At 47.4% G+C, this 24,628-nt stretch overlaps 1 protein-coding gene across 1 annotated transcript in view; it reads right to left on the bottom strand.

Moving 5' to 3' along the window:
* MAP2K4 (mitogen-activated protein kinase kinase 4) overlaps positions 1-24,628 on the bottom strand; it is a 61,255-nt gene that overhangs the window by 4,839 nt on the left and 31,788 nt on the right. Inside the window, exons 3-7 of the mRNA XM_054278796.1 lie at positions 19,980-20,154; positions 10,500-10,619; positions 5,138-5,257; positions 4,332-4,383; positions 3,802-3,929 (exon numbers count right to left, since the gene is read on the bottom strand). Coding sequence (XP_054134771.1) covers positions 3,802-3,929; positions 4,332-4,383; positions 5,138-5,257; positions 10,500-10,619; positions 19,980-20,154 — 595 coding nt within the window. The remainder of the gene's footprint in view (positions 1-3,801; positions 3,930-4,331; positions 4,384-5,137; positions 5,258-10,499; positions 10,620-19,979; positions 20,155-24,628) is intronic.

Below are 24,628 nucleotides of genomic sequence, written 5' to 3'. Positions count from 1 at the left end.
GAGGTGGCCCAGCCCTGAACTCCACTGGGGACACACCATTGGTGTCTGGAGCTGCCACCAGGGATGGACCAGCTCAGAACACATCAAATGCTGGGGATGCTGGCCTGGCCAGGGCTGTGACCCACGGGGATGTGCCACAGCAGAGAAAGCTGCCAGGCTGCAGGTGAAGGATGGGAGCGGCCCAAGAGGGACTGGTGGGATGGGTGGCACTGGTGAGACACAGCTGGTTGTCCCAGGCACCCAAGATGGGCACCCTGCTCCTGTGAGCAAACAGAGCAACAGGGGTTTGGCCCCAGACCATGGTGGCACAGTTAAAGGGAAAGCAGGATGGACCCAAAATAAATCCCATCTAAATACAGAGCAGGAAGAATGCTGAGAATTTTCCATGTAGATGACATGGGAGCAATTAACACCAAGGAAGGAAGAGTCACCATGTCACACTCTGGGGACCTTCAGGGCTGCAGACAAAGCCTGGCTCAGGCCAGGTGTCCTGATGCCAAGTGCAAGCAGGAAAGGAAATGGCTGAGGTGGAGACCCATCTCTGGATGTGCTGATGGAGTGAGGAGACAGGGGATGGATGCATCAGAGAAGGGTACAGGCTGCCATGGGGCTCCTCCAGTTCAGTGTCCACCTGAGCACCAGCATCTTGACTGAAAAATGAGCACAGATCCTCCCTCTCTTCCAAACCCCAGCTACACAAACAGCCATACCTGGCCTGATCTCTGCCTGAACCACCTGAACACAAGACATCCAGCTGGCCCGACAGCAATGCCAGCACCAACTGTCCACCATCCCCAGGGAGAAGTGAGAAGCCACAGTTTGCAGCCAGAGACTCCAAACTGACCTGAGAAAAGGACCTGAGTGACCAAGGATGGAGGTGACACCATCACACTCTACTTCTCCTCTGGAAGGAGCAGGGCAGGACACCCATCCTCACAATGGCTGGGCCTGCCCCTCCACTCCTGCCCAAACCAAGCCCTTCCATTCTCACCCTTCCTCTCTGACACGGGCACTGGGTTCACTGGGGCACTCAGAAGGCAAAAAGCAGAAATGTCACACAGAGCTCACTCCCAGCAGCATCCCCACAGCCAGAGCAAGGCAGGGAGCACAGGGAGCAGCACTCAGGGAGAATGCAGGGCTGGCCGGGAGCACCCGCTGCTGGGTGAGGGCTGTGCAACCTCACCTGGAACAAACCCCAGAGCTGGCAGCAGCACAGGGCAGGGGTGAGGAGGGCTCAGAACAGCCCAGGCTGCTCCAGGGGCCAGAGACTGCCTGGGAACTCAGTCCTGCCTTTCTTTCCCCCAGAGAACACGAGGTACCCACACTCAGAGGCCTTTTCCCACTGGAACAATTGCAGGGGAGCTGAAAGCCAAAAGCAAAACAAGCTCCCAGCTCCGCAGCTCCAAGGCTGAGGCGCTGCTCGCTCTGACAGCTCCAACAATCTTGGTTCAAGCCCACAGCACTTGCTTGGCAGCTGGACATGGCTCCTGCTGCCTCCTCAGAGCACTCACAGCCAGACTGGCTGACATCCAGGGCCATTGTTACCAACAGCTCCCTGGGGACCAGGCTCCTTCAGGGGTGAGTGCCATGGGTTGGTGAGCCTTGCAAAACGAGACACCATCATCCAGCAGCCTCCTGGCTGAACACAGCTACTACTCTTGGCCTATTTTACACTAAAAAAAAATACTATTTTCCTTTTGAAAGGAGTGTGGCAGCCTGACTCCTTCCCAGGTATATCCAATTTGATCACAGCATCCCTTCAGACATCAGCCTCTGCTGGCTTGGCAGATGTGCCTGCCCACTGGGGACACCTCCCCATTTCCCAGGCTCTCTGTACGTGGAAATGCTCATGTACTTGGAAAGGAGTCACTGAGGCTGCAGAGCAGCAGGGAAGAGGCCAATCATCTCCCACATCACTTGCCAGCTGCTGGCTGCCCCACAAAACCTGTGCCCTGCCAAGGCTCTGTAAAACACAAACTGAACTGCAACACTTCTGCTCACTTGAAAGTCCACCCAAGTCTGGAGCTGCCAATGGAGCTGGACAAATCTGAGTGCACGAAGACAGACAGACAGGAGAAAGGAAAACCAAAGGGCTATGGAAGCACTCACTCACCACATCCCAGGGGAAATGGAGCACTGCAGCTCTTTACAGACATCTCAGTCATCTCATTAACTGTCATTACAGTCATCTCAGGAACTGTCATGGCATAACTACACCAACAGCCTGAGCAGAACTGGCCACTTACCCATGGCTCAAAGAAAGGTCAGAGTCAGGGCAGACAGGTTTCACCTTGGACACCACAGTCAGAGAAAAGCCATGTGAGAGCCATGGCCTGAGCCAGGTGGGAACCATGTCTTGGAAGAGAGATATTTTCCTTTTTTCTACTTGGTGGTAGATAAAAAGAGTTCAGAAAACAGTATTTTTCAGCATACAGAGCCATGAATATGTAACAAAAATTAAAGCCAGGCACTAAAATTAAAGTTATATGAGCAGCAGCAGGCACAATTCTCTGCACAATGTACCCTTGGCTCATGTGAGAACAGAGATGCATTTTCAAAGCACCCTGAAGCACTGAAGTGTTTAAAACCCTCAGACAGCTTCCAAAATCACCACTACAGCTTTTCACTCTGGGAGAGGGAGGGCAGCAAACAAGCAGGACAGACTCCCAGGAGCCACAGCTCAGCCCCAGCAATTTCCACACAGCTGCTCTGCTACTGCTGCTCTCCAGAATCGCATTCTCCTGGAATGAAGTTCTGGCACACTTTGGAATTAAAGTGGTTTACAAAAATCACTGTAATTCTGCTCTGCAATAACTCCTGTGACATAATTTTACCAGAGCAAATGGATTTCTTGCAGACCAAGACAAACCCACACTCTGACAGCCCTGCTCCCCTGGGCAATGGTGTTTTGGAGCTGCTGGAAGGCACAGAGCTCCTCTCCACTCCAGCAGCACAGCAATGGCAGCAGCAGAGGAACCCAGCAAAAACCCAGGAATTGGAACACTTTGCCACAGCCTGGATGACACTGTCACAGCAGAGCTCAATCCAGAGCTCAATTTAATCCATGAAAGGGCTGTTCATCCCACAGGGAGGGTGTGTTGGGGAAGATGAAACAGGAAAGCCTTATAAATATGATTGCCTGGTAAAAGATTTTGAGAATATGTAAACTATAAGGGAGATTGAAATGAAAGCAAGCTTTGACATACCTCAGTTACTGAACAGCTGGAAAACAATGGTGTGGCCAGCTGAAGGTAATCCCCTTTTGATGGAACAACACCCTCTGGCTGCAGACAGGCCCAAGGGTCAGAGCAGACACTACAGCTTGGCAGAAGGGGTCCAAAGAGGAGTTTTTAGGGTTTAAAACTACTGCAAAGAGTAGTTTTTAGGGTTTCCAAAGAGTAGTTTTTTAGGCTTAGCAGAAGGAGCCCAAAGAGGAGTTTTTAGGGTTTTTTAGGGTAAGTATGGTAATGTAATGATTCTTATAGGCTGTATGTAAATGCCATAGGATTTGTATCTTCCATTAGATTGGCTAGCGAGAATTAGAATATTCAACGCAGAAGAAGATTTATCGTATTGTAACGGGAACCTTGACCTCTCATCCTCCTTACCACACTCTTGCCTTCTCTCTCTTTACCACTCTCTTTACCTCTCTTTCCTTGTCCGAGCTGTGGCTGGCAGCTCCCAGCAGGGCCCTGCACTTGGCCCTCAGCAATAAACCACAAGTTCCAAGCCGTGGCTTCAGAGATCTCTCATCTCTGTCACTCCTGCAGGGTGGGATTCCCCAGAACCCGTCCCACTCACCGCCATGTACGGCCGGCATCCCGCATCCCGCGTTTTGGCAATGGAGTCCACGAGCTGTCCGCTAATGCCAAAGTCACAGAGTTTAATATTCCCATTTCTGTCCAGAAGAATATTGGAAGGTTTGATGTCTGCAGGGGGAAGAAATTTAAAGCAGTAAGTCACGGCTGGAGGTTTTGATTTCAAGCAGAGCAGCTGCAGGGCATGGAGGGCAGCAGTGCTGTGCCATCGCTGTCACCCTCGGCGCTGGATCCTGCACGGGAGCACAAGGGGATGGAGCCAGCCCTGGAGGTGACACATGCCCAAAGGCAGCAGCGGATGCCCAGCCACCCTGAAATCACACTTACATGGAAAAGGCACATGAAGGGGCAACAGGACAGGCACTGGGACACTTGTTGAAAACCTGCACTCAGACTCATGGCGGTACAGGTGCTGTGCTTACACTTGGAGTGAACCAAAGGCCACTAACAATTCTTGCAATTATTTTAACAGACAAGAAAAGACATGAAGTTAAAAAGACATGAAGAACTCACCTCTGTGAATGATTTTCAAGTTTTCTTTTAAGTGGTTTAGTGCTTTCACAGTCTAGGAAAGAAAAACAGATGAAAAATAAGCAGATGCTGTAAGAGTCCTGTGGTTATTACGTTTTTGGAACTCCAAGAACAGGGGTAAAAAGCATTTAATACATTGATTACAAGATATCAATGCTGTAATATGCCATGTAATAAAACATTTTTCTCTGAACCTTTTCTGCAAACAGAAGGCAATATAAGAGAGGGTATGGGCTTAAGTGAACACACATCCCCTGTGGCCTGCAAAGATCCCACTCTGGGAGAGGAGAGCCAGAGGTGGAGCCAGAACAATCTCTGATGTTAATTATCCTCAGCAATCACTTATTTCAAGCCCTATGCTATATTTTTTTCAGCAAGTCACAACTGTTTCAATTATCTGAGTTTTCACTAGTCCAGAACTTCCAGGTTATATCAGAAAACATCAGCCAGGTTCTCCAGGGCTTTTGGAGCCTTTGCACAAGAATTCCAGAAGCTTCTCTGGTCTGGGCTGGTGCCTGTGCTGCTGGTGCTCACATTCAAGCAGACAGAGCAGGAAGATGGTCCTGGGGTCTGTTAATGAACTGATTACTGACCCAGGAGCTCTGTTTACACCATGCAACATACTTTGGAAAAGTCATGAGCACCCTGAAGAACCATTTCCAGTGCGGTGCAAACTGCAGCAGCAATTCTGCTCCACAGACCAACCAGTTTTTCACAGGGAGGGGGATCTGAACAAGGATCTGAACTTATCAATTATCTTCAACAAAAAGGTTTAACAAAATACTCACAGCTAAAGTGATTTTGCCTAAAATTTCTTCTGGAATAACATCATCTAATACACTATATACATATTTGTAAAACTTATCAAACGAGGTAGACATGAGCTCCATACAGATCCAACAGTCACCCTGGAAAGAGAAAACAATGTGAGATAAAAATGAGAAATACAAATCCAGAGAGCATACAGAGATCGACTGAATCCTATGAAATACATAAATAGCAACATGTATTCAATAGAAAGGATGGAATTCACCTTGATTTGTTTTAGCAATGAAAGACTTGCTCCCATTCACAGCAGAGGCATTTACCTGCCCAGCTCACACCTGACATTACAGTTTAGATGCCTGAACCCAGGTGAATCCAAGCCTCACAGAGTGTTTTGTTCTCCAGGAGGCTGCAGGCACAGGGGAACACCCAGAAGAGGGGAGCTGCTTTCCTAGGAAGGGCTGTGTGGCTGGGGAGGAAGACTTTGGGCCTCTCCAGCTTACACTGCTCATTTGGCATCAGCTTTTCACATCAGCTCAAGGCACAGCAGGAGCTGCTGTCATCCTCTCAAGGGCTGCTACAAGCCTGAGCCCAGAAAACTCTCACTGCACCCAAAAAAAGCAGACGATGAAGTGTTGTGACAGATACGGAAGCAGGGACATCACTGAAAGAGGCCAGAGCAGCACAGCAGGATGAGGGCATGACCAGCACACTTCAGGGGGCCTGGAAAAAGGTGTACAGACCACAGGTTGGCTATGGAGGAACTTGGCTAAGGAACTGTTCAGATTTCAACTACAGAAATGAAATTGGGCAATACATGTAGAAAATGTCTCTTTCCTGCATTAGCAACAACGGCAAAGTGCAGATGAAGCACTTGCATTTAACAGGAAGAAAAAGGAAGGCTGGCTGGGGACTCAGCTGTCTTCCTGACCAAATACCAACAAGCGCTGATGTACATGGGCAAGTCCTGCTCCATTGTGAACTGTGAGGAAAAACCACCCTAATGAGAGTTTCACTTCATATTCTGCCTCTTAAGTAAGGTTGATTTCTGATCAGAAAATGGCAAAAGAGCTTAAATTTTCTCTTCCTGTTAGAGCTATTCTTCCAAAGAATGTATTTTAGTCGTTACTGGATTACCAGATGCTAATGCACATCTTGTAGACATTCCAAAAAAATGTCCAAGAACATCATGTGCATTTAATTCAAAATATCTCTGTCCAGGACAGACACAAAAGCAATGGAGATGCTTCAGCTTCTCAGTGCAGAGAATTCCCATTGACAAGGGAGCAGGTGTCACAAGGATGTCACCCACCTGGAGAGCAGCTCACCACAAAAGGACCTGTGGCTCCAGGTGGACATTAAACTGAACATGAGCCTACAATGCATCTTTGCTGGGCTGAAGGATCACAGCACGAGGCAAAGCACCACCAGCAGGTGGAGGGAGGTGATGAGGTTCCCCTCAATCCAGCAATGGTGAGGCACTCCTGGAGTGCTGTGACCAGTGCTGGGCTCCCCAGTGCAAGAGAGACTCCAGCAAAAGGCAGCCAAGATAACTGAGCAACAGGAGCATCCTCCCCATGAGAAAGGCTGATAAAAACAGGGCTGCTCAGCCTGGAGAAGGATCAGGGGAACCTCATCCACCTAAGGGGAAGCTGCACAGGGGATGGAGCCAGGTTTGCTCAGTGGTGCTGAGCAATACGAGCAGGACACACAGGAGGTTCCCTCTGAGCATGAGGAAACACTTTTTGTGAGGGGATTAATCACTGGCACAGGCTGCCCCAGGAGACTGTGGAGACAATTTCTGGAGAGATTCAAAGGCTTTTTAGACACAATCCTGGTCAAGTGGGTTGGAAATCACTTGATCATGGGGGTTGGAAAAGGTGCCCTCAGGGGTCCCTGCCCACACCCACCACTCTGTATAAACACTAATATGTTTATACTAATGGTATATCACATCTGGTCACTGCAGGGGGAGCCAGCTCTTCATGCAGCTACACCAGTGACAGAGACTGACAAATCTCACCACCACCATGTATTTACATGGCACACAGGACAATTTTCCTACAGACCAGGGACTGACAACAGGGACAGATGTGCTGAGGAATGGCAGCACAGTCAAGGATTTCCATAAAAACAGTGTGAGGTGCATCAACAGCAAAGAGATCAAACTGAGCAAGGCTGTGTCAGCAATTCACACCAGCCCAGCTCTGTGCTACCAACACATCCATCCCAGCTCCTCTCTCCTGCCAGCAGAAGCTCCCCATGGGCTGATTTACCCAGCTTCCTAAGCATGTTCTGCAACTTGCAATGAATTTTTCATTGAATAATTTTATCAAGTATTGAACTTATTGGTTTAAACTTGGCTCAACTACGCTTGCACTGTGTAGGAGTCACTCCTGAGATTACAAGTCAGATAAGGCTTCTTTCCCCTTCCTCTCTTAAAAAGAAACACAATCAGAACAGGTACCTTGAAGAGCCACTAGTGTGGTCATGGTAACTACACAAACATTCCCAGCTTTACAGGTACTGTTTCAAACCAGAGCAGCTGTAAAGCTTGTGGCAGACAGGCAAGAAAATAAGAACTTTTTTTTTTCCTCAGACCTAAAAACCTCTTAAAACAGCAATGTTCAGGGGGGTCTTGGGGGTCCCAGTGGGCTCAGCCCACAGCTCCTCTCTTCTCACACGGAGAGACTCAAATGTTATGTTAGCAAAACCCCTGTCAACCAAATTTGTTATTTTTTTCTCCCCCTATCTATCAAGTACAGCCTTGAGAGGAAACACATGAGCATGAGATCCTCTTCAATGAGATCTCTGACGGCTGATGTGGACAGCTCTGTGTGCACTCCAGGACTCTGGGCTCTCCTGGGTGCAGGACAGACAAACCAGCTGGTTTCCTGGTGCCAGGGGAACCCCACAAAGTTCAATGAGTGTAAGATCCTGCACTTGGGTCAGGGCACTCACCAGTACAATGATGATGGGATTCAGAGCAGCTCTGAGGAGAGGAGCTGGGAGATACTGATGGATGAAAAACTGGACATGAGCTGGCAGCCCAAAAGCCAACCGTGGTGCACCGAAGCCCCTGATTCCATGCATAGACTGAAACAGTCTTTTACTTTTTCAGCTTTGTTCTTGTTTCATTGACCAGGAATTTAATCTCATCTAGTGGGTTCCAATGAGCTGAAGCAAAGTCCTGCATCTGACAATCAACCTGTGCTTGTGCACTGTTACACATTCCATCACATGTACAGACATACAGGGACAGAAATGTCCCTCCTGACTGAAGAACAGGCAGCAAATGATGAAGGTTCAGGGGCTGCCTGCTGAGGGACAAGCAGGACCCAGAGAAGACTCTCCCTGTCACAAAATGTGGAACAAGCAAGAGATAATACAAATTTCTGTGTAGTATTTCCTGCCTTTCCAAATCAAACTGCTGGTATTCACAGAGGCTGCCACAGGAACTTGTGTTCACAGCCACTTCCCTGACTGCAAACTGGGACATTTGTCTGGCTCCAAAGTAAGATCTTGCATAAGTTTATCCAATTTTTGGTTTAGTATTCCCAACTGTCAGGATCCCAGAGCTTAGTTCTGCCTCTCCACACCAAACACTCCTGTTGTGGGAGGCTGCCTGCCTTCCCTTTGTGCCACCTGCCCTGCTGCTTTCCTGGAGCTGCCTGGATCCTGCCAACCCTCTGCACAATTCAGCCAGCTAAACTCCTGTAAAGAGGCTCACATGGATGTCTTTCACCTTTTAGGAGCAAGCAAAGAAGATTTCTCACTGGTTGCTCCATCCACAGCTGAATCCCAGCTCAGAGCAGGTAACCCCAAAATTATTTCCTTACTTTTCACCTTGAAATGCTGCAACAAAGAGCTTTGTTTTATATAGTTTGCTGCAGGTTTCCTGAGAGAGTTTTGGTCTTTCCCAATGTCTGACGAGCTCTTACACCTCAGAGCATGGTGCAGCAGTGACCTGGATCTTTCACAGTTATTTGAGAACAGATCTGATAAACAGACTGGGGGGTCAGACAGATCCAAACATCCTGGTGAAATTACTTTTTTCCCTTCCTGTGCTTCTCTGGTGCCATACTTTGCTATCTTTAAGATATTAAGATTCTACTTAATATTGGAACGAGTAATTAAAGAGACAAGACACAAAACTTTATGGAAGTCTCCCAGCTCACCCTGGGTGCATCTGAGGAAGGTGACTTGGAGCATCCCTAGGCAGTGGGAACCAAGGAGAGGGGAAGGCTGCTTTCATCTCTGAAGCAAACACCACTTATGTTGAAGGGGAAAAAGGGGATTTCACTCCAACCAGAGCAATGCCATTGAAACCTTTCCCAGACAGAGCAGGCAAGGAGCCCTGGGAGCCCTGCCTGGCTGCAGGATGATGAGATTTTGGACATGACAACGAGTGCAGCCAAGCTGACATCTGGGTGCTGATTAAAGTAAGTTTTTATGTTGTTTGTGTATTTACATTTACACCCTGGGATGTGTCCAGAGCTGAAAAAAGGTGAGAGGCTTGCACAGCCCTGAGCATGTTGCTCCTCAGCATCTGGTAAGACACTGTTTTGTCCACAGACCTTTCCTCACACCACCTGACAGCCTTGGCACCTTGGCAAAGCTGGAAATCTCCGGCCAAGCTGAGGCTCCACATAGTAGGAACTTGTACTGTGTGAACATGGACAATGCCTGAGGGCCCAAAATGGCTCTGTGTTCAAAAAGATCAGAAAAAGCAGAGCATGGGAAAAGGAAGGATTATTATGCTGATTTTAGAGAATGAGATTTAAAGCCAGAGGAGTGACCTGGCAAAATTACACAGGCAGACTCTCTAGAAGCAGGAATTAAATATTCACACACAGTTTTGGGTTTTACCTACAACACTGACCTCTCTCTAAATGTTTCCCAGTAAAACCCCACAAGATTGCACAGGCTGCTATGCCTGATAACCCCCAAGGACCACCTGCAGCCCTTAGGTCTCTGTTTTCCTCCTTCCCTTGAGGAGAGGGACTGGATTTGTGTTCAAGTAATGGAAAACAGGCAAGGCCCCCATGTCTGTCCCCCTGCACTGTGGCAGTTTCAACAACAGAGCAATTACAGGAGCAGGGATAATCCAACCCTGCCGAGGAGATACAGGAGGAAGGAGAAGCAGCAGTCAGGTTTCAATATTCATCTTCTCCAAACTCCTGTGGCAAAGGGACCAAATGCTTGCTCAGCGTGCCCAGACACCTGGGTCTCCTGGCTAAACACCCTTGAGTAAAAGTGCAGAACCAAGAAACCTAACTTAAATCAATTTTCTCCTCCTTAGCACGAATTTAAAATGACAAAGGGGAAAAAAACCAAGGTAAAACCCAAACTCTGCTACTAGTGAAGCAAGTTTGGGGTGCCCACCTCTCTGAAGAGTGCGCCATAAAACTGAACAATGTAAGGGCAGTCACTGCTTCTCATCACCACATCAAGGTCCATCAGAAGCTGCTTCTGCTCCTTCTCATCCACTGTCGACCGAATTCTCTGAAAGAGGAAGAGTGGCAGAGACTTCATCACTTCCATGCCATTACTGCACCCTCAGCCCTGCTGCTGGAGACAAGTGACCAGGACCCCAAAGCCAAGCATGCTCAAAAACACTCTGGGGAATCAAGCAGTGCTCTCAAATAAGAAATGTAACTGAACACTTCTAAAGCTGTTTAATCAGACTGTAAAGCCCTCAGTCCTCACAGAAGCATCAACACTTTCAGATAAAATGTCAGGAAGAAATTAAAGAGCTCAAATTTCATTGAAAACTACAGCAAAATGCCACATCCAGGCTTTCATTTCAAAACAAATTCCCACACAGTTCTTAGCCATGTTGGAAGGGGCTTGAGGACTGGTTTGAAATTTAACCAAGGAACATTATGTTTAAAATGTCTAAGAAGCCAAAAAAGCTCCTTCCACAGCCTCCACCATGGCTGGGGAGAAGGGACTGCCACATAACCCAGAGAACACATTTCTCTGGTAATGTTAATGATGGGCAGCAGTCCTCTGAGCTCTTCTCATAAAACTAACAATCCTTTACCTAGTACTGGCTGAGGGAACATCAACACTGTATAAAAGAGTTTATATAGACACATACCCAATGTGCATATAGAGATATATATGTATACACACACACTATACTTTGTATATACACTATATATTATGAAAAGTTTCATTTGGGCTTGAAACAACAATGCACATTTGAAAACAGAAAACTGTCCATTTTCAAACATGAAATTGGTTAAATGAAGGATGGAGATGACCATACAGTTTTTCATGTGATTTTACAGATATATTTAACATCTTGCACTAATTAATACTTTCTCTGAATCACAAGTGAGGAAATCGTGATCCTGAAGCTGTGACTCATGTTTAAAAACCATTAAAAAAAACCAGAAAAAATATCTGGCAAGAAGTCCAAAGCAACAGAGGTAGCCAGGATCATCCACAGGGACAAAAACTACATGGCTACCCAAGAAAGAAAAATTATTCAAACTTGTGGAAAAAATCTGCAAGATATAGCACCCATTTCACCAATACTATGGCCCTGTGGGCAACTGCTGGTGGCATCAGGACCACACACATCAGCCAGGCCAGGCCAGGTGAATGAAGGTACTTTCAAGGTTGGCCATTTATATAGCACCACATGTGCTATGTGCACCATTATGTACTTTAGGACTTATTTTCTGATGACCCATACAAAACAAGGACAGTATCAACACTGTAATTTTCCTTACCTGTGGTGTATCCTGGTATTTAACCACTTGTTCTTAATGTTCTAGTACCTCTAGTTTGGCCTAGACCAGTAAATAGTATGTTTATATTGCCCTTTTCCCATCCTGTGAATTCTAGAGTTCTTGGGGACCTGTCAGGAGACTTGTCCAGCACCCACAGTCCACAATATCCATGATGTGCTGAGCACGTGGGGTTCTGTGCCACCAACAGAGCAAGAACGGGCCAGGAATGGAACTAAAGCACTTCACCTCCAGGTCACTGGTTCAGGTCTGTGTCACAAGCTCAGCCAGCCACTGGCTGCTCCCTGCTCTTGTGCCCTCACTGTACAAAGCTCTGCAATCCCCCCAGAGGCTGAAGGCCAAGCAGAGTGAATGTTTCTCTCCAAGTGACACACCAGCAGCACTGTGTGAAATGGAAATGCCATAAAGCCACTGCTGTGACCTCCACAGAAGGTCATGGATGCCAAAGCCACCATGGTGAGACCTATGACCAACAGCTCAGCCTCTCACTGAGACATGACCCACACTGAAAATGTGTGGGTCATCTCTGGTGAGGAACAAGGAGCTTTTCTCCGTATCATAACTTGTGTTCTCCTTCTGTTCCCACTCCATGTCTGTCTCCAAAAAGCCTCTTTCCTGGTCATCTGAGAGCTGTCCCAGCCCTGCTCTGCAATCCCCTTGCACCTGCACAACCCTGTCACAGCCAGCCCCACAGCATCCTCCTCAAATTCCACCTCTTCTCCTGAAAGCATCTTCTCCCACCTCTGACTTTGCTCCTCTGCTGCCACTTCTCCAGCACTGCAAACCATGTGAAATACACACTATGGTGGAGGTGATTTTAATGGCACTCCAAAACCCAAACCAACACTCTGTTTAATGGAACACCAAACCCAAACACTCCTCTTCTCAAATACAAGCTCCCCAGCAGGAAAGGGCTGGCAGAGCACCCAGAGCACAGACAGTGGGTCAGCTACAGGGCAGAGGACAGCTTGAGAAGCCAACGTGGACACTACAACAAATACTGCTGCAGGGGGTGAAAGGAATGCTGTGATACAAGATTGGGAGTTCTCAGAGCAGTGCTGGAGACTGGCAAAGTCAAGAGAAAGGAGAACTCTGAGGAGCAGCATGCAGAACAGCACACAGACAGGGTCAGGCCAGGCTGCACAGGGTGGCTCTGCTCAGCTGAGTGTGCCAGGGAGCTTGCTGCAGCCCAGCACTCCCAGTTCAGCAGCAGAACAGGGAAGAGAGGAGACCCAACAGCAGTCAGTACACAAACAGCACCCGAGCCATGACACAGCCTGCTTCCTAAAGCCCAGGCATGGTGCAAAGCTCTGCAGCAGCTCCCACAGACACAATCCCCAAGAACAGGGGACATGGCAGGGAAGGAAGACACAAGGTGAGGCAGCTGCTTGAAGGCAGCATTTCAGACAGGGATGGACAGAGCTGACTTCACCTCAGGCCTTACAGACCTCAGCCCAGTCACCTTCTTGGCAGCCACTGATAAGTCACTGCTAAGTGACTCCACAGCCAAATAAGCCACAGATAGAAAAAAGGGGGGATTTGTAGTAGAAGCTTATGGAGTTTCCTTTTTAACAATTCCTTGTTGGCCCCCAATTTAAACTGTATCAAATCCTCTTAGGAGAAATTCTCCAGTCCTTTTTGTTCAAGCATAGGTTAGGACAAAGCCTTCCAGGAAGAAGAAGCCATGCTCTGAGTAGCATCAACAGCAAAAGCACAGTCTGTGCTGTGGGTTGTGCCACCCTGACACCTAAAACCAGGCAGATTCCAGAAACCTGACCCAAAACAGAAGAGACATCATCCAGCCCAATATGCACACAGAAAGGTTCAGGTGCAGCGTGAAGTGACTGGTTGAAAAAAAATAGAAAAAAAAAAGGAAAAGAAAAAAAAAAAGCTGTAAACACCAAACTGAAACTCAACTCCTTGAGCTGTGAGAGAAACCAGAACTGCCCTGAGCATGGGGCTCATCTCATCCTCAGGTGAAAGTTCAGCACAGCAGTGCCTGGCAGTGCCATGGGAGAAGTGTCCTTCCATGGGATGGCAGGATTTGGGACAACAAACCAGCAGCAAAAAGAGGGTTTGCCCAGTCACTGCTGAGGATGGGAATATTTATCTCCCCATCTGAAACACTGAAGTAGATCACAACCAGCTTCTCACCTCCTGTGATGAGGCTCTAACTCTCTCTTACCATTCTCTTCCAGCTCTTACTCATCCACTCCCCTCCTACAGCAGGACTGGGAACACTGGTTTCCCCAACTCTCAGCCAGCAGACCTAAACAAATGACTGAAACAGACAATTCTGAAGGTGTCACTCAATTGTGTGAAGAATTACAATAAGGGTTTGGCAATAAAACCCCAAGACTTCTCTTTGGAAGTCATATGGACATGGAAAGAACAGAGAAATTTGCCCCTGGATGGAGCTAAATATACTAATGTATCATTCTGAGGGGCCTTTATGGGCTATCAGGCATCCAGGAAAGGATGGAGGGACCATGGAGGCATAAATAAATGTTACATTTCTGCTCTCAGGGGCATTTGATGCTTAGCAATCTCCTTCTGCTGTGAGACTGCCATGGAGAAACTTGAGAAAGTCAGACAGGAACTTCTGGTTTGAAACTGTGGACGAGAGAACAAGCCCTGACTACCAAATTATGTACAAGAGATGCTGTGCTCAGAACAACAAACAGCTCCATGGCCTGCTGGCCTCCCCAGGAAAAACAGGGATCCTTCATGGGCTCGTGGGTTGGACACTTCCAATTACCCAACTGATCTTGAAAATGCCTCTGATTTCCTTAGGAAAAGTTTAGAGAACAAGTAGAGCATGTCAAAAATATTGTTAAACTAAAGAGAAAACAGTGACTGTAGAGGACACTGACTGTACCTGGAGGCTGGACTAGGCAATACTGCAGAGGGCTGTAGCCAGGCTGTATCCTCAGCCAGGCTGAGCATATTCAAAGACACAGAAAATTCTCCCCTACAGATGAAAATCACTTTCTTTTGAGGTGGGGGAAAATTGAACACTGTGGACAAAACCACCCTCTTCTCCGGCTGGGTTACTCTACCATCTGTAACCATTTCTGACAGAAAAATAACTCAATTAAAAAGAAGTGTAAGATGATTCCATGGGACCATGATAAGAAGCCTGAAGGCCAACCAAAGCACAAACTGCTCCACTCATCTCTTGGTGATGTATTTCCCAGCCAGTTGAACTGGTTGAAACAAAACTGGGAGAAGCTGCTGGTGGTGAACCCCAGATGTCTGAGGTGCTCCCTGCTGCAGGGCAGAAGAGGTGAGGAGCAGGTGAAGATCTCCTGCCTGAGTCTGAGGCTCAGACATCACTGCCAGGAACACCAGATGCTCAGGACACCACTGCTGTGTTTAGGCTCCTGACCTGCACAGGAGCCACCCAACACATCAAAGGTTGACTGGTTTAAATATATTCTTATTTCTTTTATGAACTTTTCAAACAAGCAGCTTTCCAGGCCTCCAGAGGCACTGTGAAGTCCCCTGGCTAACAGAACCCACACCATGTACAGCATTTCAGTGCAAAGCAGAGCATCCTGCTCTAACTGGAACAATGTTCCCCAGCTTTCATTCCAGTCTGGGCTATTTTTTAAAAAAATCATATTCCAAGGATCTTTTAAAGCATCCTTTATGTGTGAACTATCACCAGGGCCAGAAGGAAACCTCAGGCCAGAAATTACAACCCCTAGCAGCTGGGTGAGTTTCCCAAGAAAACATTTCCTCCAAATAAATGGGGCTTCTCCATGTGCCTCTGATTTGTGGTACCCTCACAGAACAAGAGGCACAGTCCCTGGAGCAGCTGGGACAACACCTTGTGGTGATGCTGGAGGCAAATACAAAAAGGGCTGGAGAACTGCAGATACTGTGGAGCCTCTCAGACAAAACCAGGACAGCACTGGAGCAGATCCTGAGGAGGAACCAGAGATCTCTGCACAGTGGGAAGCCCAGGACAATGGTCACAAGTCACTTATGGACTGCCACAGACTGGGAAAAACCAGACCAACACAAAAACAAGAAACCAGAAGCAAAATCAAAGGATAGTGGGTAAAACTGGAAGCCTGACCAGGCAAGATCACAGAGAGCTGGTGCAGCAGACACACACCAGCCAGGAAAAGATACTTCTCCCAGGAAAATGGTGAGCCAGGAAGAGCAACCTGACAAGGTGAGGATTCAGCATACAAACTGGCCTTGCATTTATTGGTTTGCATAGCCAGATCTGGCACTGGACAAAACTGGGCTGTTCTCTTTCCCACCTGGAAAGTCTTGACCTCAAGTGCCAAAGAAATCCCTAAGAAAATGAAAAGGGTATTTCCAGTAACAGGAAGACAGTGATGGCAGTTGACCCAGAGTAAAAAGGTGCATCTCCAGGAAGATCTGAAAGGAAATGATCTAAAGAATGAAAGGACTGGTTTCTATTTGGAAATAAAAATTTGGAAGATTAGGAGGACATAGTGCAACATTTTCTAGGGGCAAAAATGAGAAAGGTTTAAACACAAATCCCCCTCTTTCCTACATCCTCCCCCCCTCCTCCTGATAGCTCTAGGAAGCAGCTCTCTATGGCAGAAAACATAAGGGGTGCACAAACAACTGAGGTGGCAGCAACAGGAGGACCAGGTCCCTGCTCCTGCAGCCCACTCCAGCCTGTTCCCAAAGAGGTACAGAATGTCTTTTTGTAATTAAAACAAGTATTCACAGAGAATGACCACGGCTAAAGGAGAAGGAGGAGCAGGACAGGGCACAAGAGCTCATCATCATCATCCCAGCCATGCTCCACCTGCTGAAGCTTTGCTGCAGCAGTTTAAGCCAGTGACACAACAAAGCTCATTTTAGGCTCATTTTCCTCCTCTTCTACTGACTCTGGAGCACAGATGAAAAGCCTGACTCACTCAGGGCCTGGCAGCCCTGCCCATTCCAGGAGACTCATTAAAGGTACCAGGATTGTATCTGCCAGGACAGAAATTACAACCATCAGCACGGGCTGATTGTCCAAAATGAGTTACAGGGAAAAAATAAAGAAAACAGTGTCTCCACCTGCAGATCTCAAGTTATTTTGCTGATATTTCAGCCCTCAGGAACAGCAGCCCATGTGCCCTGTGACACTGAACTTTCCCAAGCAGGGGAAAGCTTGGGAAGCTTCAAGGAACTGTTCCTTAAGAAAAGGCAGGACAAGCTACAAAAAGCAAGAAAAAAGAGCTGGGAAGAGGGTTTGAAGATATGCTCTGGCAGCCACAGCCTTTGAGGGGAGCAGGATGAGTGAGCAGAGGTGCCCAGCTGGCCTGGCACAGCAGGAGCTGCCTTCAGCCAGAGGAAGACTCCAGCCAGAGGAAATGAGCAATGTTTCAAGCTCCACACTTGCAGAACAAGGAGGATTTGAATCTCCCTGTGGCAGAATAGGATGCCAAGCCTGGTAATGGTAGCTGCAAGCAGGACACAGCCCTTCCAGAAGTGGGGTAGGAATTTCCTGACTGCACTGGGAATTTGCAGCAACAGTAGTGGAAATTTGGGGAGTGGTGGAGAAGGATGGAGGAGCAGCTGGGACAGGCCCCTGAACCAATTTTCTCTGCATCTAGTGAGCAGTGCAGAACAGCTAACTTTTGGCTTGCAGCTTCCACAAAGCTATTTCCTTGTACTGAATGTCCTTCCAAGGATGCTTGGCCTGCTGCACTGGTGCTGCTCTTGGGGAAGCACAGGAATGACAACAACCAAATAACCAGACACTGGCTGCACCATCCAGCTGTAAGGGCACTCTGTCACCTGCCCCCAACACAGTGCCACACCTCAGAGCTGCACCTGCCACAGAGATCATAGCCAAGACCTCACTAAACTGACACATTTTCACAAAGCACAACTTCCCTTCTCAAACTTCTCTTTCAGAAGAGCTTTATGCTGAAGGAGAGCACATGGCTGAAGGCAACAGTTCCACAGTGAAGAGACCACAAAGCTTGAGAGAAGGAGAGAGCAGGAGGGGGACAGTCCTCAACATGGACAGATGAAGACAGAGAAGGAGCAGAAGATTAAGGCACAGCCATGGCTGCCCCAAAAGCATCAGGAGGCTGAGAACGGAAAATCTGAGGAGGGTGGGATGAACTAGTCACTAGGCCAAGCTCAGCCCCATCCTGAAACCTCATCTCCAAGAACTGCATCATCCAGTCTGGGGAATTGCTGCTGCTGCCTTGGAGGCCTCACTGACTGTTCCACCACTGATCTTCCTTTGCTCAATTTTGTGTTTTCTCCCTGCTGGGACAAACAGAACAGTTGCTTACCACTACTGTTGTAGAAATGATGCTGTTGCCCAAACCCTTCAACCTTTCTTCCCCAGCTTGAAAGAAACAGGGTCAGAGAAAAGAAGGTGGCACCAGCCCAGCCAATAACTTTAATATTTCACAGTTTAGTCACTGTAAATAAATCAGATTTACTTGTTTAAAAGTGAGCCCCCAAGCCCAGAACCCCAAGGCTCAGAACACACCTCATCCCTTGGGAAAGCCAGCTCAACATGCGGCACTGTGCCATCTCCAGCCATGTGCTTCAAGGACACAGAACTGGTGCCTTCTGCCTCCCACAGGCTGTACCTGCACCAGGGGCCCTCAAACAAGGCTCACCTACCAAGGTGCTGAAAAGCCCTTGTGCAAACAGTGTGGGACAAGAGAAGCCCTGTGCCAGCAGACACAGCTTCTCCATGACACGAGGTAATCCAACAAAGTCCTTCTCCACATGGCTGTAGCCACTGCAGAGCTCCAGGGAACAGCCACTCTGTCCTGGGGGTTCACACCCTCAGCAAAACTACAGTTTTGCTACCCAGGCCACACACCCTGAGTCTGAGAGGATGGAGCTGTCCAGGGACCATTGCACTACACCAACATTTTTCAACCTGTCACCTGCAAACTACACCCATGAGTTCTGCCAAAGGCAACTGAAAGAAACCAGCATTTAGCTACAGGCAACCTCTGGCTCCACTGGAGACTTTCAGGGATTCAAACCCAGCTTGAAACAGCACTGCATGGTGATCAAAAACACTCAAGAGACCTAAGCAGGGATGCCAGCACTGTGAGGAAGTCAGTATTTACTGGAGCAGGTCAAGGGATGAGGGTTACTCCAGTAACCTGACACACCAGAGACAGGTAGGAATTACATTCAGAGCAGCTGGGGCTGAGATGTGTCTGCTTGGCATGTGAGACCAGCAGGGGCAAATGTCTCCAGATTCCAGGGAATATTCTGAAGAAGACAGAGAGTAGAAAAGACAGCAACACAGACTCCTACATAGCTCAATTCTGCTTTCTCCTGGGAGCCATAAGAGCACTTACAGTTAATATCATCAACAGAGTTAAAGACAGATGTCATTAGCAACCTGCAGTGAGCAAAGGAAAGGACCAGAGAGACAGGGAACAGCTGCTGCCACCTCCATGGACAAGCAGCTCCTCAAAGATGCCCAGTGAGCAGCACTGCTGTGGCAAGACAGGCAATTATTGCCCAGCTGGGAGAGGAGGCCGTTCCTGGTTCTAAGGCAAGTTTTGGGGTAGCATAAAGCAGAAAATGGTCAAGAAACCTGCTAGACTTTCCACCTCCAGGACAGTCTGACATGGTGAGCACAAAGCAGACACTCCATCACACATCAGCAAGAGCACAACATTCCCTAGAGGACATCCACTCCATTCCAGCTCCTCCTGGCGAGGCCACACCACATGCTGACATAAACAGCTAATTTTAAGCCATTACCTTATTTCACAAAAGACACCAAGAAGCTATGAGATGTCAAGCTGTGCCTACCACCAGCCTAGGCTGTACCTGAACCAGTGACCCAGAGGTGAAAGGCCCGTGCCCCATCATCAGTCTCCAGAGACGAGTGATCCCCTCAGAACAGCAGGCTCCTGATAGACATTTTGAAAAGGGCACAGCAATTATGAGAACTTCACAAATCACCTGAAAACATGCCCATTATACACTGTATTTTCAGCAAACAGCAGCCTTTACACCAGAAATAAATAGAACAGAGCAGTAGATGGGTGCTAGATGGAAGAACCTTAATTCTCCATCACACTGCATCCCAATGGACTAAAGTACAAATGTAAGGATGGGCATCACCTACTTTAACTGCCATAATTTGCCCACTTGGTTTGTGGACCATTTTGTTGACAGAACCATAAGCGCCTCGTCCAATTTCTCCAAGGTCTTTCAAGTCCTCTGCTGTAAAATCCCAATGTTGCTCAGGGGAAATCTTCAATTTTCCTGATGATTCAATGCTGTGTGTTCTCAGTCTCTCTCTGTCAAAAATATTGGGAAGCAATTTTTCCACATTTTAAATAGTCTTAAAATGTCTCTTTTCAGCACTTGATTAAACATTAGAAGAGAGGGGTTCACAAAGCTACAGCAACAATCTGACTCCACAGAGGATTTTTGGTTGGGGTGGGGGTGGAAGGGTGAGGGAAAATGTTAAATCAAAAATGACATACACTTGCCCACAGCTTCAATTAAGGATAAGTTTCTCCAGCTGCAGCATAAAATTCAATGTCTCATAGAGTCACTCTAAGCACTCATTTACACAGTTCTTTCTGCTTTGCACAAAATTCATCAGGGTGTGAGCAGGATCTGGTAACATGCAGCACTAAGAGCCTGAAGAGCACTCCCAGCCCATCTCCCCAAAGCTCCTGCTGCTCTACACCACCACATCCCAGCACCTGCCTCCCTTCCAGCTGGGATTCCATCAACACAGGCAAAGCTCTTCTGGGTGAACCAGTGAGACTTTAGGAAAAGTTTACCCTTATTGGAAAACTCCAATTAAAAAAGAAAATAAGCCCAAACCCCCAAAATCCAATACATATAGATAATAATTTAATTTATCCAAAAGTAAATAAAGAGCCAATAATTTATAAAAACCAAAACAAGTTCTTTGTGACATATGAAAACAAAATCTGTCTGTTCAGGTGTTTCTTCACCAAGAACCTAAATTAACTTTCTCAAGCAAACCCTGTCCCTACTGAAACCACCAGGATTTGCTAAGGAGCAGGTGAATGTCCAAAATTTGTGAACAGAAGAGTTCAAAGGTGCCCCCCAATGGCTCATTCACATGCAGCAATGCTACCATTGAATTAGCAGGAAATGCACAAGTATTTGCAACACTTTTAATCTTAAAATGCCATGCAAAATTCCAGATTTTCATTAGTTAATTAGCTGATTCACACATCTTGAGTCATAAAGTAAGCCAAAAGCCCACATTTTCCACTTTCAAGATGCATTAAGAGCAATGCAGACAGCTCCCACTGCAGGGCACACTGATCTCACATTCTGAAGCACACAAATCCTTGTGACCCCCCTGTCACAGGAGAGATCTATCAAACCCAGTGGATATTTGATCCAGCCCCCACTTTCCTGGCCAGGGAGAAGAACACACATGGAGGATTCCACCAAACACATGGAGCTCATTGAGTTTATCAGCCGAGGAATAAACAGGTCACGGCTGATTCCACGCTGATAAATCCCACATTGGTCACCAGCAGATGCAAACATCATCCAGCTGGGGACCCAGCCATGGCAGGGTTTTATTGGGATCCCAGGTTCTGAGAGGGCAAAAGGCCAACTGACTGGAGCAGCTACAGTTCAAATGGCTTCCTCCTCTGCTGCACTTTGGGTTGGCAGCTGCACGTCCTGAACCCTCGAGCTGTTTGGTGAAAGCATGTGGGAGCAGCTCCTGTCCCCACTGCTAGGCTGTGTCTGCCGTGGTGTTTCCTGCTCTCTAACCTGCCCAGCCCGAGATTTCCATCTTCTGTTCCCTACAGTGTCCCTACACTGCACTTGGAAATGATTTTGGGAGCTACAACACAGCACAGGTGGGATGGATGCCATCTCAGGGCTTCTGTGCACAACAAACCCTGCATTCTGTGGGGTTCTCCCAGAAAATTGCTCACTAAAAAGCAAGGAATGAAAAAAAAGCAGCAAAATGACAAAAAAGAAAAGAACAGAGGAAATAAGAAATGGAAAAAAAAAAAAAAAAGAAAAGAAACATGACCTCCACATGTGCCAAGTGTCTCACTGACAGCTTCTGCTGGGAGCTCCTGACTGGTTTCTGTCTAACAGCTCCACCATCCTGTTTTGTCAGTGCCATAAAAACAGCTCTTGTTTTTGGGAGAAAGGGAGGTGAGAAGCACCATGCCAAGGAAGCACAGACAAATGGGCATTTCCTGCCTCACCTCCTGCCAGCTGGTGGGCACGAAGGAGCAGGATATTTGGGAGGTAAATGGCAGAGAGGTGAAATACTGAGTTCCCACAGACCGAGCTCCCTTTTCAGCTCTTGTTTGAAAATAATATTCGCTATCAAAGTTCTCATGGAGTGAAAAATTTAAACATTGAGGCAATTTATTCAAATAAGCAATTAAACCATTTTCCCTCTGTTTTTCAGGGTAGGAAACTTTGCTTTTCTGACCCTAGCCCAGAAGAGAAAGGGAATTGGAATTAATTATTTCCCTGTCACACAAGCAGCCTGTGTGTCCCCAGCTGTGGTGTGAAAGCAGATCTGGGCCATTGTTCCACAGCTGCAGGGAAGAAGGTGGGAGCTGGGGAATTTCCCTCCTCCCCGGCTGCACCAGGGGCTCTGCTGTTCTCCAGGGCTTTGCATCCAGACAGACCAAGACCATCCACCCCCAAAGCCTCCCCTCCTGGAGCTTGGCTTCATTTCCATTATGTATTTATGATGCCATCTGCCTTGTCTCGCAGCCACAGCTCCTGCTTAGCTCTTCTCAAATACCCAGGGAAATGGTCAAATAACCAAATTACCAGTCTGACAGAGTGACAGATACTTGAATAGAAGTTTTGGTCATTTAGCTGATTTGCCAGATGCAAGCAGGGCAGTTTTCCTTTAGGTAGCATGGCCTACCTCAAGAGTCGTAACTGGAATGCAATAATTGCTTTTAATGTAAAAAAATCACACTTATAAGAAATTTTTCAGTGTAAATCAAAATCTCAAAGGATTACCATGCCAAAAATGCAAATCTAGAACACAGACTCCCTGCATTGATCTAAATTGGGAATTTTTGAGTGAGGCAATAAAAACTAAACTGCCAATGCAGGACATCTTTCTGTTTGTACTGCTGCAGATGTATGAGCACATAAATCCATAGGGTGGATGTGCCTCCAAATGCAAAAAAGCCTGCCTAAACCCTGTACTACATCCTGGTGCTCTGGATACCACAGCAGCCTGCTTCAGGGAACAGCAGGACAACCACACAGCCCAGGCTCTAGTGAAGGTAAAAAGAAGTTAATGCCCAGTCCCTGGGATTAGTGCACATCAGAGTTTGCACAGAAGTCAGCAGACACATGCCTTCTGCTACCATTTTGTTTTTAGACTGTGAAATCTAACCTTCTCTAAGGCTGGGAATGTTGGGCAAAACTGGACATATATTCTCCAAATGCCCAGCATGTGTAAGATGGACTTGTGGGGCTTCATATATGATTTAAAAAAATAGTATAAATAGCTGAAGTGGGCTTGATACTCTTCAAACAGTTAAAAGTAGCATTTCCAAAGGTCACCTTAGAGTGACTACAACTCCTGACAACTCATCCAGGACTTGAGCTTCCAACTGCCCATCTTGCTTTTGAAAATTTTTGCAAAGCCAAGAAAAAAGGGGCCGAGGAAGTGGCTGCGATCCTTGCACTTGAAAGGCACCAATGTGTCAGCCTCACTGCAGATGGTTACTATGCTTGTCACAGCAGTTATCCCAGGGATTAGGAGCACCAAGCAGGACAACAACTCCTGCAAACAGTTGTCCTTTGTCAGAGCTGTGTCCAGCTTGGCAGGAGGCGGGCGGGCGCTGGCGCCAGGCACCGCCGCCACGGCCACGGGGCTGCTCGCCACAAGCTGCACAGCTGGGCACACATGGCAAGGCCTGCGGACCCCAAAATCTCCTGTGCAGACCCACAGACACCTTGGGAAGCTCCCTGACAGGCCGTGAACTGAGCCTGATTGTCCCCGAGCCCTGCTGTTAACAACCACCTGCAGGGAGGCCACAACTTTTAAAAACAAGCATCTCCTTGGCATGAAAAAGAAGGAATGCTGGAAGAAGCAGAAAAAAGGTGGTGGGGTTTTTTAAGGAAAACTGAAAGTCAACAGACATGAAGCAAGGCCAAAAGGATGTAGGTAGCTGCCTATCTCCTCTGTTTCACTTTGCTGGGAGCTCTGCAGGACTCAAAGGAGCCCAAAATCTGACATATTCGATGGTACAGCTGACATGAATAAAATCTGCAGAAGCAGAAAGATCCAAGCAAACCAGCTGTGCTTCCCAAGCCTGCCTGGTGCTGCACTCTGCTCAGAAGTCTTTCACTAAAGCTCCTATTTTCACTAGGGTTAATGAGAATATATTCTATTTCTCCACACGCTTGGTAAAAAGGCTGACATTATAAACACTGATTTGTGGTCCATCAGCCAAAGCTAAAATGTAAATCCTAACAAAAAAACTTCCAGGCAAACTGCAGGGCTCAAATGACACTGTGAAACTTCAGAGTAGAAACACAGTTTAGTGGCTGACATATTCCTACCAAGACTCTCAGGCAGCCTGGAGAGATTTTGGAGAGCTTTGTTTCTTCTGTCTCAAAGTCTGTGTCATTTCTAAAACCGTTTTCAGACCCTGCAGGGCAATGCTAAAACCATATCAACCCTAGTTTGAATTTCACTAGAAAAGGCCTCCAAAAGAAATGTTCCTTTTTTTTTTTTCCTAGGGAGGTGGAAATGTTGGTGCTGTCACAAAG

This window comes from Melozone crissalis, unplaced genomic scaffold, assembly GCF_028551555.1.
Source record: "Melozone crissalis strain CALT ecotype California unplaced genomic scaffold, PUWL_Pcris_2 ptg000026l_1, whole genome shotgun sequence".
Classification (NCBI taxonomy): Eukaryota; Metazoa; Chordata; class Aves; order Passeriformes; family Passerellidae; genus Melozone; species Melozone crissalis.
This window is presented reverse-complemented; position numbering and strand designations above follow the sequence as displayed.